The sequence below is a fragment of the Parambassis ranga genome, chromosome 8 (genome assembly GCF_900634625.1).
Source record: "Parambassis ranga chromosome 8, fParRan2.1, whole genome shotgun sequence".
In the NCBI taxonomy this organism is placed as follows: domain Eukaryota; kingdom Metazoa; phylum Chordata; class Actinopteri; family Ambassidae; genus Parambassis; species Parambassis ranga.
The window spans coordinates 15,242,246-15,262,441 of NC_041029.1; the positions used below are offsets into that span (position 1 = coordinate 15,242,246).

At 43.4% G+C, this 20,196-nt stretch overlaps 2 protein-coding genes across 3 annotated transcripts in view; both read left to right on the top strand.

Moving 5' to 3' along the window:
• Positions 1 to 15,938, top strand: part of mei1 (meiotic double-stranded break formation protein 1) — a 45,178-nt gene extending 29,240 nt beyond the window's left edge. Inside the window, exons 23-31 of the mRNA XM_028412203.1 lie at positions 2,240 to 2,356; positions 3,219 to 3,329; positions 5,060 to 5,247; positions 5,557 to 5,641; positions 6,689 to 6,873; positions 9,170 to 9,251; positions 10,121 to 10,227; positions 10,857 to 10,988; positions 15,798 to 15,938. Of these exons, the coding sequence (XP_028268004.1) occupies positions 2,240 to 2,356; positions 3,219 to 3,329; positions 5,060 to 5,247; positions 5,557 to 5,641; positions 6,689 to 6,873; positions 9,170 to 9,251; positions 10,121 to 10,227; positions 10,857 to 10,988; positions 15,798 to 15,938 (1,148 nt within the window). The remainder of the gene's footprint in view (positions 1 to 2,239; positions 2,357 to 3,218; positions 3,330 to 5,059; positions 5,248 to 5,556; positions 5,642 to 6,688; positions 6,874 to 9,169; positions 9,252 to 10,120; positions 10,228 to 10,856; positions 10,989 to 15,797) is intronic.
• A 1,930-nt stretch (positions 15,939 to 17,868) lies between these two features.
• ccdc134 (coiled-coil domain containing 134) overlaps positions 17,869 to 20,196 on the top strand; it is a 30,082-nt gene continuing 27,754 nt past the window's right edge. For both annotated transcript variants that reach the window (XR_003671084.1, XM_028411756.1), the window contains exon 1: positions 17,869 to 18,215. The gene's annotated coding sequence lies outside the window, so the exon portion shown is untranslated. The remainder of the gene's footprint in view (positions 18,216 to 20,196) is intronic.

Consider the following 20,196-nt stretch of genomic DNA (forward strand, 5'->3'; position numbering starts at 1 on the left):
TGTTGAGTTGGCCAACAAATTGTACTGGGAATTTGAATAACGATGTAAAAACAGCTGGCATACACAGCAATGAAATATCTATTAAGTAATGTACATGGATTAATCGGTCCATTTGGCACAGCACCGTGTATTTGTGACATAATAGAAAGCACTTAGTTTGATTATTCTCAAATGTAAGAAGAAACATTTGAAAGAGTACCTGTGTCTGTTTATGTCAGGCTGTTCTCTCTGATGGCAGTTCCTTCTGTTTAGGTAAAAGGACGCTTCATGGGTGGGCGAGTAAAAAAAAAAAAAAAAACACATTGCGCCTCCTGAATCCTGTTTCTTTTAACAGCTCCTCCAGGCAAAGTTTACTGAAATGTAATCACAAAGTCTGAAAACTTGGTTAGTTTTAAATTGGACTGAAATAGCAAAACAGCTTCCTGAACGCTGCCGCCTCTGATTAATGTAGGAGGGAGGAAGAACCATTAATCCGCTGTAGAAACAAATCCCCCCCAAACATCCTGTGACAGTGCAGACGGTGGGACGAGGGATGCTCATTTATCTGCGCGGCACAGATTGAATTAGATTCAACTGACAGCTATCATACAAAAGGTTTTGTGTTCTTGTATGTTTGATCTGTTCAGGAGTATTACATCTAAATGAGAGACAGCTCAACTACTGTTTAGCATACATTTATTTGTGTAGTCCTTAATTTGACAACACTTCAGATTAAATTAAATGATCACAAAACCAGCAAATAATGCACAAAGGAGTACAAAGGACCTTCTTTTGGAGTCATGTGCCATTTTTAGGATTTCTCTTAATCCCTCTCTGAGGTCCAAACTAGCTTAGCTCTTGTCTTGAGGGCTGCTCTAATTGCCAGAAGGGGGAGCTAAGAGTTCGGCATTGTAGCTTTAAGTATTAGTTGGAACTGTGTTGCAGGTTTAGATAAGATAAGATAAAACTTTATTGATCCCGAAGGAAATTCTTGTGCCAGTGGTATCGTTACATTAAATGCAGTTAAGTACAGAGTATTAGAGTATAAGTGTCACTAAAATCCAAATCAGAGTACAGTATGCAGTATGAGCACAATATATGATGCATGGATACAAATATAGACCAGTGGAGGGAATGACCGTGATGCATGACATGATCATTAGCTCCTCTCCCTACAGAAAGGGGAGGAGTTATACAGTCTGATGGCCACTGGCAGGAAGGACCTCCTGTGGCGTTCTGTGCTGCTCCTCGTAGTCTCAGTCTACCTCTGAATGTGCTCCTGTAGGACAGCAGTGTGTCATGCAGGGGGTGAGACGTGTTGTTACGAATACTGAGGAGTTTCCTCAGTATCCTCCTCTCCGTCACCTCCACCACAGACTCCAGCTCCACTCCCAGCACCGAGCCAGCCTTCCTAATGAGCTTGTCGAGCCTGTTGGTGTCGGCCGTCTTCATCCGGCTGCCCCAGCACACTACAGTGTAGAAGATGACGCTGGAGAGTTGTTAGGTGTTGGTTTGGACTCTGTACTCTGGTTTTTGGTAGAGGTGTGTACCAGATGGTGTGATTAAGACTCTCTACTTGACCAGGTTAATGAGCACAGCCGAAGGGCACAACACCCATGTGCCAGCCTGGGATTCAGAAACTGTTTCTGTGGTTATCCTCTGCCTGCTTCCAGCTCATCCTCAGCCTGTAGGGGATTACCGACCGTTATCCTGCATGTGCTCCAGTTCAGCCAACAGTAATTTGCATTAATATATACTTTATATTAGCTTCAATGCAGCAGCATCCCGAGGGGAGATATTTTAATGTTATGCACTTGAGCTGTGAACGGAATATGTAGATAACGAGCCTGATCTTCCTCCAGTCAGTGTGTCTCCTTTCACCTCTAGTCCTTCCTCAGACCTTCTCTCTTCTTTCTCCACCTTTAACCCCGAGACTTTCCAGATTATTTCTGTGTGCGTGGACACTGGTGAATGAGATGTGGTTGTCTTAAAGATTAGTTTGTGCTCCAGCCATCACTTGAAGTATGCTTCAGAAAGTCTCCCTTGTCACTCTGTATATCACTCAGCAGTGTCTGAGTGAGCCATGTCCTCTAGTTTGGATTTGCTGACAGTAACCTCCAGGAACATCAGGTTTCAGACTTAGTAATGAGACGAACTGAAATGCTAATTCCGGATGAGTGTCAGGTAGTCTCTGCAGCCTGTGTTTTTTGTTTTTTTTTTTCACCTCAGCCGTTCTCTGTTTGTTTCTCTGACTGTGGAGCAGTGAACTCGCTCCCTCTGGTGCTGAAGCTGCTCTGTGTGATGCAGGCCAGCGATCCGCCTTCATCGCCCCTTTATACTAACATGGAAGGAGTGCACTTCAAGCTGCTTTACCATGGTGAGACTCAAGAGGTTATACTACACACAGCATTCATCTGCCTTATCTGCAAAGTCAAACAGAGCCGCTGCATTAGAGGCAGAGTTAATAACACTTTTTTTTACATCATCCGGAAAGCATTTTAATAAAAGGGAAACTCCGACAAACCTGCTCATACTAGTCTTACTTTTGTAACACCATGTCTGTTGTAGAAACAGATTTTTGGCCATTTTTTAATACCTAAGTATATTAAGCGGCTTAACAAGCAGGCACATCTGCAGGCAGCCGAGTGGTGTTGCTGGGGAACCACTCTGTTTTTTTGACTTCAAATTATAATTATTTGTTATTTTACTTAACAAAGACTGCACTTTCTTTATCTTTTATTTTTTTATCTTTAAAAGTGAATTTGACAAAGTTTAGTTTTTTAATAACATATCCAACAGAATGCAGATTTGTGAGACAGGTCATTAGCACTTTTTGGTCTCTGTGATTTCCAAAGATCTGCAGCGGTCATGGAGAATCCTTCATGGTTCGACCTGTTCTCTGCTCTTCTGCTGACTTTATCTTCTGTATTCGTCTGCATGATCATTTCACGTTTGCTTTGCTTTTTCCTTTACACATTAGTGGAACCTTAGTTCTGTTTTGCATCCCATCATCCTTGACATTTTCACACGTCACTTTAATTCACTCTTTATTCACCGGTGGGAGCACATAAGCGGCAGTAAATGGCAAATTTTATCTGTTGCATCTCATCAAGTCTGACAGTCTCTGTTGAATCAGATTTGTTTAAGAGGACTGCAGATAAAATATAAGGCAGCACTGTGTGATGTTTTTACATGTGTGTTATCTAATGTGTATCTCTGTGTGTGTGTGTCCTTGTCAGTGAGTGATATAGCAGGACGGTTGAAGCCTACTAATACAGAGAGCTTGCTGCCTGCTGTCAACTACATGTACTGCTGCCTGAGCCTGTCCCCTGCACACTGCGCTGACAGAGGTTAGACACACTCATCGGCAGCCTCTGTATCACACCTGCTACGCCCTTGTTTGACAGACGTGAGTGGCTGACCTTGATGCATGTAGCGCTGAGGCACAAAGGATATGATAACCTTACAAGCCGACACCAGCTTGTACAGCTTTATATGCATGTGGGCGCACGGGTGAGGGGCACGGTGAGCTTTTTCTATGCAATTTCTGCACAGAAAGGATGGAATTCAATTCATTTTTATTCATGGAAAAAGGAGGAATAAATCAGATTGAGTCCTGCAAAATTGAACTCAATGAGCCACAACATATAGTAGAATAAAAATGAATTAGTAATTTATGGAATTATTGGCTTTGAATATCCATCAAGAGGATGAATCATGACCCTGCTGCCTAACATTTTATTTGATTCATTTCTTTTTTTACAAGCTGAGTAAGCAGAGGTCAGCAGTGAGCTGGGTTATGGTTAACAGGGTGATGCTGGTGGTCAGAGCTCAGAAACACCTTTGGAAAGCTAAGCTATTTCTGTTCATAGTGTTATCTTACTGCTGCTGCTTTTGCTGCTGCTGCTACTGCTGGTGAGTTTACTGATGCTATGTTGTTTCAGCCTCAGGCAGGTTTCCACTGATGACAGGAATAGTAACACATCACTCCGTGTATAAGCAAAAAGTGAGGATAATATAACTTCAAATAATACCTGTTGGCTTGCTCGTGTGCTGCACGTAACCCTGATATTATGCAAATAGAGCTGATGCAAATGATCTAAAAACCAAAATACACATTTAGCTGTCAGTGAAAATGGTCTAATAGAATAGTGCTAAAGTGATTTCTGCTTTTAATGGAGAGCTCCTGTTGAAAAACAAAGGAAGTGTTCAAGAAAAGTTTCTCTTCCTCCTGATAAAACATTAACTTTGTGCAGAAGAACAGTAAGAAATGAAAATGATCAAGAAGGACAAAGGCTTCATACCAAGTCTATCTCTGGAAATGTAATAAATACACAGCCTACTCTGCCATTTCTGTCAGTGGCTTTCTGAGGTTTAAGCCAGATTAGTTTAGCTCTGAGCCACAGACAGCCAAGTGTGTACAGTGACTCAGTTTGCTTGTCACCATCTAAGCAGTTCCTTAATTTTTGTTATTGGCTTCCTTTTTGTAGCCAGACCAGGTGGTCTTGTTTTTGCCACCTGGTGTTTCCATCAGTTCCCGGCTGCATCCTCTGTGTTGACAGACATGTGCCGCTTCCTGCTTCCGCGAATGCCGCCCCCACCTCCACCTCTTTGCCTGGAATTTATAAGTGGACTATGACTCTGTCAATATGACAACAGTTGAAGTGCTCTTGAGCCCCCTAAGGGAATCATAGTGTTTCAGTAACCTACAGGTGAAGTCACAGAAGCCTCGTCCATAGAATCAGAATGTCAGCACTGGCAGAGGCAGACATAAAGTGTGCACTGTAGCTTTAAGTTTTTGGGTCATAGTTGTGTTAAATCAAATTAATGTTGCTGTTGGAGAAATAATAGTTGTGGTGTGGTTGAACTACACTGATGCAAATGGGGTTGACAAAGTAATAGAAATGCCAGTCAGCGAAACACGCAGTATGAAAAGGCTCTCAGATGCCTAAGAAAATGAAAGTTGTGCATGTGTGCCTGCGGCATGTCTCCCCGCATTCACTTAGACAAACCGCTCCTCAAACTGTGACATACAAGGACAGATTAAAGTTTGATGACGTAGTGCCATCTCCTCCCCCAGCTGTCTCCATGCTGCTGTCCAACAGTAGGCTGATGGACCAGCTGCAGACAGTCGTCTCCTCCTCCTCCTCCACCTCCTCCTCTGCTCCCTCCCTCTCTCCATCAGCCGGTCCTGCTGTGGCCCTGCTGTGCTGCTGCCATCTACTCCTGTCCTCCCTCATTACCTTGCAGCACACTCACTGCACTCAGGTACACACACCACAGCTCAGCGTCGCTCTTATCACAACTTCAGCATGGAACTTCACACAGTCAAGGGCAAGACACAGAACATACAGTAAAAAGGAGTATAGATTCAGACGTGGGCGCTGAATACAAAGCACTCGATTGATTGATATCACAGAGAAGTGCTGGTGTATAAAAGAATGCACTTTCTTCTTTGCTCTTTGCTCGCACGGCATGGATAATACATTCTTACTTGCAAAGATATTAGTCCTAATCTTGTTACACCCCTTCTCTGTGTCTGCCTTCCTCTGTTCCTTTTTTCCTCTATTATTTAAGGTCCATAAGAGCATCGGTTGGAGTCTGGACACAGCTGTGCAGCGACTGCTCCTTCAGAAGAGACACACAGACAGTCTCCTGCTGGGTAATAAATGCTGAATTTTATTGTAAGATTATTTTTAAAATCCGTTCTTCCTTTGCAGACAGCAGACACCAAAACAGCTCATTAGGAATGCAAGTGCTATGTATGCTTAAAGCAAGACTGTGTTTCAAGTCATTTTGGATCTCCTCTCGGCTCCTTCCTGTCATTTGTGCTGCTTCAACATACACAAAGATCATGTTTGCAGAGTGTCAGCCAGCCTGGTTTACATGCACTCATGCACAGGTGTCGTTGCAGGGTTAACCCAAACCCCTCAGCATACATTTCACACACTTTCATTACATTAAGTGGCCCACATCCCACTGCAGCACCCAGAGACAGATCATCCCTGCTGCTCCTGTGTCTCTGTCTGTCAGCTAGATAAGTGGCCTGTCAGGGTTGCTGTGATGTATTGGCTCCCTCCCTCTGCTCCTTGACTCCCTCTCGCTCCTCACTCACTCAGCCTTCTCGCTGTCTGTCTGTGTCTTTTTATTTATTTATTTATTTTTATCTCCCTTATACTTCCCAGTCTACCCATTTATTTCCACCCTTCCTGTCTCTCCATCTCTTCGCTCCGTCTCTCTTTTCCTGCTGCCACTAATTGAGTCCTCCCTTCCTTTGGGAGCTCTAATCTCAGTGTACATGGCATAAGTGCTATTCAGATGGCTGGCAGCTCTCAGTTTGGATTCTTCTGTTTTTCTGGCTCTGTCTCTCTCTTTATCTCCATCACTACTTTGGTCTTTCCGTCTTGCTGAACTTCCCTCAACCCGGTCTCTTATACTCTATACTCGGTGCTGACGTCTTTAACTTCTTGCCCCTTTTTTTCTGCCACATATCAGTTCAGAACTTGCTCTCGGTTCCTTTCAGCTGTTACCCAGCCTCTCCTCTGTGCTTCTGTTCCCTCTGCTGCCTGACTTTACCCTCTTTTCTGTGCTTAAACATCCCACTCACACACTAACTCCCCTCTGTTCAGTTGTGGACCTGTGTTTCCTTGACATCTCCTATGTTTTTTTTTTTTTTTTTTAACTTTTGTCTTCTCCCTAATTTTTCCAGTCAGCTTCCTGAGGTTGCTGCAGGCTCTTCTTGACGCTGATTTGGCGTCAGCGGTGGTGGTTTTGAGCACTGGGCCTGGCTTGGTCGGACCCAGACCGCTGGAGGTGGAAGACGGCGCTCTGTACCCGCTTGGCTCCAGAGGAGCCCAGTGCCTCTTTGCAGCTCTCAGTGGACTTCTACTGCAGGTTGTAGCACCCAGAGGGAGTATTGATATGCATGTGTGTATTAATGGAAGTTGTGTGGGCATACATCTGTTTGCGCAGTCACACTGTAGGGACCTGCCTTCCTTCTTTAGACAAAAATAAGTCTCCAGGTCATAGAATCATTAAATTTTCAGGAGATTAAGGGGAAAATAGATCACTGGAGACACTGGAGACACATAACGGCAGAGTCTGACCATTAAGCTAACAGTTATAGAGTCAGTTTGTAAATATTGGTACAGATAGAGCAGATGTTTTTCCTGTTAAAGTGTCTTAAGCAGAATGTGGATTTTGCATTGCAACGTGAATGAGTTCCCTCCTGGGAAAGATGAGTGCAGCACTTCATTTTCCACAGTTATCGTTTATAGAAGGCTTGAAATAAGAGAAAACAACTTACAGGAAGTTTTTAGACTATCAAGTCGTCACATGTGGACACTTGAACAGTTTCCCTGAGTGTCATATTTCCTTGAGTTGCTGTTTAGCGTCAGCAGCCAAATTGGGCTGGTTCCTCCGCTGTTGCACCTTTTTAGGTAACAACCAGTGATTCAGACTCATTACCATGGCAACAAAATCCACTATACATACATATACATACATATACTACACATATATATAAGCATGATACCTCTCCAAAATCGTACTTAAGGATATCTGTGTAGGTTGCTTATGCTTATATCAGCCCCCTATTGCTTTTACACAGTAAATCAAATGTCTACAGGACAAACATATTTGTTAAGATGCTTATGGAAAACACTAATGACCTGTTGAATACAACACTCCTTAGTAACTACAGGCTACCTCGGACCATGATCCTGCAGTTAGCTGAGCTACAACTGGCTTTGCAGAGGTCTCACGGGGCACTGTCTCCATTTTCCTCAAAATAATTTATAATGATACTGTGAAAACTTTTCAGGATTATTGTTTTTTTCCACTAATCTGGCTTCTTGTTTAATGTAAAAACCCATCTGCCGTACATCATGTCAACAAAAATGTCCTAGAAAATCTTCAAATGGAAACTCTGTGTAAACTGAAGATCTGTGATCTAGGGTAGTGCAGAAGAAAGAAGAGGCATGCCTTTTTTTATTCCTAACTCTATTTGTCAGCACAAACAAATACAGTATAAATATAAAAATATGTGCAGAAACTAAAACATCAGACTGGCATTATCAGTAATCACAAAAACAGGAGTATTTCCACAACTGAGGGCTTAAATGTCGCTCTCTCTGCTTTTACTTTCTCTCTGTCCTTTATTCCGCAACAGAGGAAACATACAGGTAATTCCAAACACTGCAAACTGCCTTTCATAAACCATCAGAGACCTTCTTACATTTAAGAGGTGAATGTTTACTTCAGCTGGGTGACAGTCAGCACAGCAGGAACCAACACCATTTTTTGAAATATGTTTTTAAAAAGCAGAAGATAAAGTTTTTGTCCAAAAAAACTTGTATCTATAGGAATCTACTGTGGGATAATCGTGCATTGTGCCTGTATTTTATTCTAATTGTGTGCCTGTGCTGTAGCCTCTCAGCCTCTGGTTCCACACCAGTGGCGCTTCCTCTCTCTGTAGTGCTGAACTGAGTTTCAGTTCTATGGTTCAGTGCTCTCCAGTCTGCTGTTCAGCAGTTGATACGAGTTTCCTTCCCCTCCTCTCGCCTCTGGTTTGCTCTTTCTCCTCATCATCTCCTTTTCCTTGTTCTCTTCACTTTCTGTCCCTTGCTGCTCTCATTTTCACCTCTGATTTCATCTCTGTGTCCTCATCTGTCCTCTCTCGCCTGTCCCTGCTCTTACGTCTGCCTCTCTCTCTCTTACACACACACACACACACACATCCACTCCTACTCATCTTCTTGACTCCTTTTCTTCTACTCTCTCCTCCTCTCGGCCTATGGATTAGGGTGTAACTCCCCACTGCCGTCTATATATCCGCCTGGCCTACTTCAGTATTTTTGGACTCTACATCGTGCTCACTGTCAGCCCTGCCACTGTGGGAGAGGCATGCATTATTAAAACCTCACTCAGTTGCTCTCAGTGTTCCCTTGTTCTCTCTTTTGTTTCTGACTGCCTCTCTGTCCATTGGCGAGCGTTTATGTCTGCATGTTTCTGTTCTCTCTGCATCTGTTGCTGAGCTTGTGCCAATTTCTGCCAGCTGGGAACACATAGACATCACATTAATGTGGTTCCTTTAAACTGCAGTATTATGACATTTTAGGGTTAGGAGTCTACTTTTTTTGTTCCTTTTTTCGTATATTAGAATTCCATCTCTGTGTTTCTGTCTCCTCAGAAGCACGAGTTCCTGTTGAGATCCTCAGTCAACTGTTTGAGCTCCCTGCTGGGCTTCCTTCAGAGGAAGAGTCCCATTACAGGTACAAAGCAGGAAGAACGAGCACACAGACACAGAGACTAAACAGTTAGAAAAGTAAACAAGGTCTGATTGGTAAGTTTGTGTCCTAAGGTAGAGGGTCAATACATTTTAAAAGTCGGTAATGCACATTCATCTACTGCCTGGAGGTCTACGAGGACTATGTAACATCACAAGTGGAGGGTTCTTTCAACATGGTACAGAGAGAGCCTAGAAGATGACCCCCCAACCTTGAAAGGCCAATTAAGAGACCACTGACAAGATCCATGACAAGATCTAATAACATCAGCACAGAGCTGGGTGACCTACAGGAAGGTGTCCATGCAGTTATTCATATCAACACACTCCAAGTGACCCAGCTGTCGGCTCCCTGTGGGCCTGATGAGAAGATCCAGAGACAATCTGTCATTTCTGAGGAGGATCCTGAGAGATTTCTGCAGCAGTCTGTAACCATGGATCAGACCTGGGTCCACCACCTCCAACCAGAGAGCAGAGAACAATCCAAACAGTGGAAACAGACAGAGTCTCCAAATCAGTGAGGTCTGCATCAAGGTGATGGTCTCTGTTTTCTGCTGCTGGACCACCTGGAAAAGGGTCACACTGTTACAGGGGCCGACTACACTGATCTCTGAGACAGCTACAGGAGGAGACCAACAAGATCCAGACCACAAGTCCACCATCATCGTGATGATGATGCTGTGAAGGTGCAACACATTGACCTCAACATAGAAGTTGGACAAGTGTCTAAAAGTAGGAAGAGATCGATAATCACCCCTCCTACCTTAGGACTCAAACCTTCTTGTTTTAACATAATGTTTTTTTATTTTTTAAAACTGTTATGTCCTTGGTCTGTTTTTATTTGTACGTGTTTAGCAAAGTATGTCGTTTGCCAGCCATGGAGTCGATTCCTCCTCTGCTGCCTCCTCAGCTCAGGAGAGAGCTGCCTTCTGCACCCTGCCACTCTCAGACTCATAACATTTGTGAGATGTTTTACACACAAACACACACACACACACACACCACTCAAATAAAGAATAATGTCTTGGGCCTGGTTCTGAGCAGTAATAAATATTTTTATATTAAAAGTATTAAAAGTTAATGAGGCTAGTAAAAACATAGACGTATTTAGATCATTTGAGTAATGAGAGTGAATGCAGTGAATATGCAGTGTTATGCAGACCAACAGCACAACTCATCAAAATTAAAGGAAAATGATTTCAGTTGTGAGCTGTGGGTCTGAACACAGTTCATTTATTATTCAGTGATGGTAGAGCAGGAATTAGCTGGAACTGCTGGTCAGCGGTGGACAACCACACTAAACATTTCTGACATGACTTCAGGGATTCTGGCTAAGATTCAGAGATCAGCGTTTGTATCATCCAAACATTAAAATTGTAGCATTCTTATGTAAAAGTGTGCAAGTTTTTTAATCTTTGGACAATTTTAGATGCAGAAATTTGATTTGATCCTCAGTTAGAGCTGTAAAGAACTTCAGTATTGACCAGCGTGTGATGTTGTTGTGCAGATTTACGTGCTGTTTTTAAGACACATTGATTGAAATTTTTTTCTCTGCTTCTCCTGTGTTTGTTAACACTGTCTGTCTGTGCAGCTGCTGCAGGGCGGCAGCACAGCAGTGCTGAGGAAACCTGACCTGCTCCAGGTGATGGAGGCGGTGGAGAGGAAGGGGGTGAAGGAGCTCAATGAGGACGCAGCACAGGCCCTAAGGCTTCTCCTGACACAGGTAGACCAATGTGTGAACACACATCAATAAAATAAAGTAGGATACACTGAGAACGTCTGAAGTCTACAGACACACGGCTCAGGTTTGTCAGCCTCATGCAGTGTTCATATTAGTGTGAAATAAAAAAGAGATCACAGATGAAATATGCACAGAGAAAACTACATTTGTTTATGCAAATAGAATACCAGTGTGTGGCACAGAGCACTGCAGCAGCACAGCTACATGTGGGTTGCTGCAGACATTTTAAGAATTGCTTTGGTTTTGCATGCTCTGTATGCTTCCATTATCCTGCTCCTCCTTTATTCTGATCTGCTATAGATATATTTAAGCTTTGGGTTTTCTTCTTTGGATTAAGCAAAGAAGATGCTACAATAGGTTATTTTTTTTAGCCTTGCTGGTAAAGATCAAAGCAGTTCTTGTTTCATGACCACCAAAGTGTTCTTCGGCTCATAAAGCACAAAAAGATATTAGGCCTCTGAGCTGAGGGCCTTTGTACCCGGAGCGGTAGACAGTTTTCTATCTGTGAATCTGTCATCCTGGGAAACTGTTTGGAAACAGAAATACTAAGCAGCTCATTGGACGAGTCACAGAAGAGTGAACACAACATGCCACTGAGGATCTGTGAACCCTATGAAGTAGCAGTTAGCATGCTGGTAGCCGAAATATAACACTTGAAGGACTTTTACTAATTAGCAAAACTATTAGCAAACAAAGAAAGTGATGAAAACGCACTGATGACTGCTGCTAGTTCCTCATAGGACAGTGATTGGCGTATGAAACGTATAGCTTGCAGCCTGGGAAGATGATTAAATTGAAGCGTCTGACTCTACTTAAAGAAGTGAAGAATAAACCGAAGCTTCAGTTTACTCCTGTGTGACAGCTTAAGGTGAAGAAAATACAACCTATTTAATGAGTGAGACACACATTTAGACGTTCAAGGAATAACTGCAGTCAAAGCTGCCAAGTCCGGATGCTATCTCATCTCTCTCCTATCTTCTGGAAGCTAGTCCCAATTCTATAAGTATTAAATCACAGCCTCTTTATCTCAGTATATTACATCTGATCACTTTGAAGCTTTAAGTCAGAATCATATCTGTTTACTTCTCAGAGGACATTTTCTTGCTGCTGGCAGTTTGTTTGAAGATGACTGCACACAGTCCCCTCCTGCAAATCCCAATTACTGCATGTGCATCCATGTCTCTGTGCTCTCACTGCTGAGGTTGGATGTAAACCCTACCATCCATCAATGTCACTGTCAGTCTAAAGCCGAGGCAACTCCTGTTTGGAGAGTGATTAATATGAGATGATTATCTTTGAGCTTTCTGAGCTTTTTAGCTTATTACAAATGATCACATAAGTAACCTTGGGTCTTGGCCTTGCTCCCCTCCAGCCTTCAGCATGATGCCTGTTCACATTGTGAGTTTAGAAAAGCATTCAGTGGTGAGGCTTTGGTGAATGTTTGCTGCTGCCCTCGAGGTTTGTACTGTCTCAGTGTTGTGTTCAAAACGAAGCATTGTGTTGTTAAGTTTATTTGACCCTCATAGGATTGGGGCCAAGTTCTTACAGCAAGGCTTTTGTGGTTTACTGATCCTCAGGGCGATTTCATCTGGACTTAGAAGACCTCTCTAGACACAGTTACCCTGCCCAAGTTGCTTGTGGTACCCCATGAGGCCTTCATTATAGCTTTGTGTTCGCTCTGTATTGATCCTAGGTGAGCTTTGCAGACGAGAGTTGTGTGTTTGTAAAAACAAGGGGGGCAATGTTCAAAACTATGTGCCTGTATTTACTATATTTAGTGCCTGAAACTGAATGTATTGTACATTGAGGATTGTTGTGATATAGAATGAACGTAAGAGTTATGTAAATTTCACAGTTACACAATACTTTTCATCATGTTTTTAAATATATGGTGTTTAAAGAATAGTTTAAACCATGACCAACACCAGAACCCCTATAGACATACAGAATGTATCTGAGCAGCATCCATTAGCAGAATGCTAACATACTGCATTATGGTCAGATTTACCTGGCCAACCTCTCCACCAATCGGTATTTAACCCACCTGTGATGTCATCACCAAGGGGGGGGGGGCGACGTCCTCCCTGCGTGTTGGTTGGATCCACATTAACCTTCACTCCGTGTGTGTGTATAGAGAGAGAGCTACACAAATGGACGCCAGCGTGGGGGCCATGAATTAGCGATGTGGAGGGGCCAAATGGGCTCACCACCTGCAAGTTAGGGTTTCTGGTGCAAACTATTCCAACTGGCACAAGTGAGAACAATGTGGACTGTCAGATTTCTGGCAACAGCAACTGGCTTTTTGTGGCAAACGTTCAGTGAGACCACAGAGGTTTAAGAGTCCATGTGGGTGAAGAGAGAAACCTGAATGAAAGTTTTATTTCAGCGCTGGGATCTCCTTGTCTCCTTTGGCATTACACATCACAGATAAAGCATCAAGCCCATCTAGGTTTGCTTCTCGACAATATAAAACACAGAAGGGAATAGCAGCCACATCAGATTGTGGAGCTTGACATTGGCACCATATACAGCAGCAGAAATGCATTTAGCATTCTGAAAGTAGCTCAGAGTCAGAGGAGTGACAGAATGATGGCACACACACACACACACACACACACTGCAGCTCCCTGCGTTCCAGGGAATCATGAACTGTGTGAACACAGTGTGTGTGTGTGTGTGTCTGCACTGTACATGTAACTGTGTGTGTTTCTGAAGGCATTTAGAGGAAACAGCGTGCAAAGTGACATATTTGTCTCAACAGCCTCAAAACTGTGTGATTTTTGTCCCCTGTCATCTCGGCTACTCTGTCACACACACACACACACTCTTTGTACTCTTTGTTCGTGACGAAGTCGTCTGTGCACATTTGTGAGTGATCACTGTTGTGCTTGTTGTTTCCTCATCATGAATTGTGGCGTAACTGCCAACTGTGTGTCTGCTCACACTTACAGTGAGCACACGTGCATCTGTTGTGTTTGCAAGCTGCACGTAACAAGTGTCATCTGCTGCTGTTAGCACTTTTTAACCCTTCACACTCTGTACATACACAATAATTTTCTCACCACTCTTAACCCCACTTTGTTCACCTCTGTCTCCACTGTTGCTCTTTTCAATTACTGAACACTCCTCACAAACATCCTCTGGATTAATTTGATGGGAACAGCTTACAAATAAAATGGTTTTTTGTTTAAATGGAACATTAAATTCATGTGTTTTTTATCGTACAGGCAGGTGCAGCCTTTGTGGCGTTAAATCAGATTTTCCTCAGAAGGATGTGTGAGTGCAGACAATGTGCAGGAGTTCAGCTCGCTGACTGATCTTTACCACTGTGAAGTATTGAAGTAGACATTAGTCATTCTGCCTGAAGCCTCCGTCTTCAACATCGTTTCTAATCTACAACAGTGCAGACTAAGTGTTACAGTCTTTCGTTGCTGCAGTCTTCACTGCACTGTGATGAATTTAGGTTGTGCTGCACAGCCTGCAGACTTCAGTTATTTTTGTGTAAATAAGACGATGGTTTGTCAACATGCGGTTTATCGTTCACACTTCGGTAGGACTGTCAGGCTCTCTGGATCCTGCAGGGTAGCTGATCATGACACAGCTTTGCTCTGAGCTGCAACAGATACTCTGCAAACTTTTTTTTTTTCCCACCGATTTGCTTACATTATCAGCATCTTCTGTTTTGTTGTGTGACAGCAGAAGTTTATTTAATGCTCTGCTGCCTCTTCTCCTTCCTGTAACGATAAACATTTATTCACCTTTTATTCCTCTATTATTTTGAAGGTATTATTTCCCTCTTGTGTGTGTCTGTTGTGTTTGCTCTGGTTCCTTTGTTTTCTCTCCTCTGTGATAGTCTGCTCAGCCCTCATTAGTGTGCCTTGTGTCTAAGTGTATTTATAGTGCAGCTCTTCCCCTTGTGAGTTTGTCAGCTCTCCTGTTTGTCAAAGTCAAGCATGCCTTCTTGCGAGGTCGGGTCACTCAGAGAACGAGTAATCAAAGTTTGGATGTGTGCATCATTTAAGAGGTTCTGCCTCCATCTTTTTACTATGCCGCATTTTAAATTCAAACATCCTTTAAAGAAGTATTAGAAAAAGGCTCCGAGTCCCCAGAAATTTGAACAGTCCTTCACTGACATTGCAGAACGAACCTTCTCTAACCGTCTTTGGTCTCTGCTCTTTTCTCCATGTGTGCTTGACAAAAAGGGGCATGATCCGTGTTCATGGATCTATAAAGTACATACACAGGTGTCACTAAGTCACACACGCCTCAGGCTAAATGACAAAACAAACATCAACATGGCTGTCTTCAGGGAAACCTTTGAAAACTGGAGTAAAACAGGTGGTGATCTGCTTAAATCAAAGGATGTCAGACTGATGTCTCAGCTGCTGGATTCCAGTTATTTCCTGGTAGACCTACTGTGTTTTTCTCAGACGTTCCTCCATATTGGCTGCCTTAGGCTTTCCATATGTGCAAATGGGAAGCCTAAGGCAGCCATTAGAGAAGGCTTCACGCATAGATTTGCTTAGATTTTGCTCTTGTGTGGTAGTAAAATAAAGAAGGCTTAGTATATTTAAGAATTCTCCAGAGTGTCTCTGCTTCAAAGAGTCCAAGGTTGTTCACTGTGGTCGTGCAGTGTAATATTTTTCATAGTACAGCCTCAGGCTTTATATGTATTTTCTCTGATTCGCTTATTTTATTTTTATTTTCTTGGTCTTGTCATCTCTTCTTTTATGCTCGTCTTGCTTTTAACTTGAGAACACCCCTCCTCCTCTTCCCCTTTGTTTCATTTAGATCCAGAGCACCGTTATATTCCCCTCAGAGGAGAACAAGCAGAGAGTGAGGAGCATGATGGAGGCGCTCCAACCGCAGACGACAGCAGAGAGCTGCAGCCCCCATCTGTCCAGCAGCAGCATCCTGTATCCCTTCACCTGAAGTGAAACACACCTAAACACACTGTAAATGCTTCCAGACTGAGCATGTTCACACCGCGCGGCTTCATTGACTTTATCTGGCAGCTTATTGAATGTCTGTGTTGTTCCTTTCACTTTGAGACTAAAGGCGGTACTTAGGAACTCTGTACATCTGTCACACGGATTGATGCTCTCTCACACACATACTTATGCCTTCCTCCACCCACACACACTCTCATATCTTCAGTCTGTGTGTGTTCAGTTTGATTTGTTGGATATAGTCACGGTTTCATGTTAACAGTAAACAATGCACCGCAGATAAGTGGAACATTATCACCCGAAACAAAGTGCAGACTCACACACTTTTACACCTGCTGTACTTTGCTTCTGTGCTCCTTAACTCTGGTCTTCAGACGAGTCGGGGACGTGTCCATCTGTCTGTCTGACTTCTCTCTGAAATGAGGCTAATGCTACGGCTGACTGATGCATTTGTTTGGAAATTATTACCCCGTTAGTCTGACAGTTCTTTTATGGTTATTGTTACACATTACTACAAGTTCTACAGCTGCACAGTGAAATAATTTGAAAGGAGTTCAGTTTAAGCAGCATTAAAGGTCAAGTTTTTTGCACCATTATAAAGCTTCACGCCCTTGTTTTTGTATAAAGTAGCAGAAACTAGAAATACTCCAGTAAAGGACCTCAAAATTGTTAGTAAAGTTGAATCTATTTTTTTTAAAGTGACCCTGTGCTGGTAAACCCGTCACAGAGCTGTCAGTTGGTGAAAGTATTGCTCCCCGTGGGCCTCTGTTGTGTCTGACAGTCACTGAAGTGGATGGGCCACACTGTCAGGTTGATGTGCTTGGCCGCCTGAGGGAAGTTGGGTGTTCGAGGAGAACAAGTCTGAGGTGGCTTTCTTTCAGCAGATATTTAACTATACAGTGCGACTGCCACAGTTTATGGACGTATAAAACAAATTGTAGTGAATTTTACCAACAGGAAAGTCGTATTCACTCAGGGGCCAGTCTGGTTGTCTGGCAGATTGGCTGACTCACAATGAAGCTAAATGGATTGATGATGCTTCTAAAAAGTCTGTCGTAGGCATCAGGAGATAATAATAAAGATAAACGTCCTTGTTTACAACTCTCAGCACATGTAGCAGCGTCACAGCTGAGCAGATGGTGGCGCTGTGAGACAAATGGCATCTTCTAGGTAAGTTGCTTTGTGAAATACAATGCTGGAAGGTTCGCAAACAAACAGCCACACATTTCTCTCAACATAATTTAATATAACACAGCCTCACCCCTGGTAACTAGTAGAATAAAATACATCAGTTTATCAGTACTGACATATTTCATCTACAGAGAATTGGTACTTAGTCCATTTGGTTTATTCAGCGAGGTCTCTTGGGGCTCCTTTTTTTAAGTGGAGGCTCAGTAAATCAAAATAAAATTTAATAAATGATGTCAAATGGACATATTACAGGTGAGTGCTCGCACACTTTACTTTGAAAACCTCTGCAATACAATAATGGATAAATTTTGCTACCTCATAATACAGCAGACATTCAGAGACTTCCAATTTTTTTAAATTAATTTAATTTCAAAATAAATAACTTAAAATACAGATGAGTCATAATAAAGGTTATTGATATTGTTTAATAATTTAAGATTTTTTTGATCTATTAAAATAGTCCCATGTAGGGTAATCATTTAGTGTCAGCCGTGTAGTTCCGCTTATAAAATAACACAAAAACAATTGTTTTTATATCCCTTATAAATCACTTAACACCTTTTTTGTCTCTGTTTTAATTGAAAATATATAAGTTTATTTTCTATATATATATTTATTGTGTTTTTATTCTTCTCTTCTAGCAGGAAAGACAGATCCGTCCGGGAGGGGAAGCGGAACGCTGCCGCACCAGCCTGTGCTTGTGTGTCCCTGTCAAAGTCGGCCGTGTGGAAACAACATCCTCCTCCTCCGTGTATAGCTGCCGCTCGCTGTCATTCGTCCAGGACGAGCCAGCCGGTGCGATCGTGGCGCTGGCGGAGTGGAGCAGCGAGAGCCGCATGTAAATGAACACCTCCACCTCTGTCGCTGTCACCTGAGGATCTAACGAGGGAGGCAGGACGCTGGACGTGGAGGAGGAGGGGGGAAAAAATTTGGACCGTCCCGGCTTCACATCGCCCCGAGAGGAGATTATAAAAAGAAATAAAAAGGAGGTTAAACTGCACTACTTTACAGCAAACGGCTGTCTGCTAATCGCTGCCCTGTGGCGCTGCTGTTTCTCGCTACAACAACGGTGAGTGGGGCTCGAGTTTTGTGGCTGTCCAGAGGTCTATCGCTCCGATCTGCCGACGACTTGTCGAGGAGTAAATGATTCCCCCCCAAAAGCGCACATCTCGAGGAAGAAATGTCAATAACTGTGTATTCGCGCCGAGTTTGGTGTTTATGGCCACGTTTATTGTGTAAGAGTTAAATCTCAGCGACAGGCAAACACACACAGGTCAGGTAGGGGACATGCAATCAATTAAGAAATGTGTAATTGATGGTGCACATGACAGTCTTTATCCAGACCCAGCCATCATCACCATTACGCATGTCCGTAGCTTTGCTTCTGCATGAGTGATGACAGAGTGGGAGAGCCGCTCGGATGCGAGCAGAAAGAGAGATGATGATGTGTCAGTCCTTGAACCTCCAAGCCTTTCCACAGCAGGCTCACAGCCTGAGGGAGGGAGGGAGGTAGGAGGGGAGGAATCAGGATCCACTCCAGCTGTCTCACAGGCTTCCCAGCACTCACCCAAAGGGTCAGTGTGTGCCTCCTTAAGTCCTGAGTCCTGATGCTGCAGTTAGATGAAGATGCACACATGCATGCTTGTTTTGTGGGAGGGTGAAGCTGGATCTCCCACACAGGAACTTCAGATAAAAAAGCTTTTATGTGGGTTTCAGCTACAACCGGTCTGCCTTCAGAATACACTTCACCAGCTGGAGCGCCAAATCTGGACCAAGCCCTCCCACCTTGAGTATGAGCGGATATATGAAACTCAACTTGAAATGATCTGCTCACACTCGGCTCCTGGTGATTTTACTCAGTGTAATTAGGATTGCCTGCGTTCAGATAATAGCTGCATTAAGACTCTCATATTCTGTGCAGCTGGAGCCACATTAGAAATGATTGGTCTGCCCTCAACGTCCATCTTATGCTGCGTCTTAAAGCCTCAGCACTTTTTACCCACTGCTACATTAGCCGCCCCTGGATGTATGTATGTATTGACTGTGTTAAACCGAGCCAGTGACGATTGAACCTTTTTATCTTTCACTCATAAATATCAGTCAGAGCTACATGGCTGCCTGCTTGGAAGCACACAGGAGCATCAAGTAACCCACGGCCTCTGGAGGGACGAGCCTCCCCCTCCACTCCTCCCCGTCCTTGGCTGTTATCTAGAAATATCGAGGCTTTCCACCAGCACTTAAGGATATTTAGTGCAGCGTTTCTCAGAAAGCTGGGAAACCACCCAAACGGTGTTCTCAGAATGCACAAATTGGCCTTAATCGAACGTTGTCTTCACTCAGCTGTCCTCGGGCGCGCCTCTTTCTGCTGACTCTGGAGGAAAAAAAGTTGTCCTACAGTTTTTATTTTTGAATAAGAGACCCCCCACGAGCACAGAGAGCCTGAATATCTGCTGTAAAATTGAATTTGTGGGCATTATTTGGTCTAACACTGCTGTCCAGATGAAGTAACTGTTGCAGGTCCATGGTATTACCTCTCTAAGGGGGTCAGTGGTCTGTGACACACCAAGCCAGCAGGGCGCCTCCTGTGCTGTTGATGCTACTCTGACCCCAGTTGGCTGCTGAATACAGGGCTCATTCGTCAGAGAGCAAAAAGATTATGATAAAAGGCGACTGAGTGCTGCTTTGTTTACAGATTTGCATACCTGTTTCTCTTCCTGTTTCCTTTTTAGATAGATACAGACTACTGCCCCCTGCTGGTATGGAGAGTTATTGCCTCTCGGTGCAGGTTCACTGTCAGCTGTATACGTGTGGTGTGTTCAAGTGCAACTTCTATGCAGGCGATGGCGTAGACACCTAGCATGTTGAATCACCGGTGTAGCCCATCAGTCAGAGCTCCATCTGATTGGCTCGCTGGTGTGGTGTGTTTAAGTGCAACAGTTGCTCACCCAGGAAGGTGTTGCTGTGAATGATTGCAGATGCTGTTTTGGAGAGTTCTAACTTCTCACTCTCATTTCCTCTTTGTGGTGTGTTTGAGTGCACTTGTTTGGTCG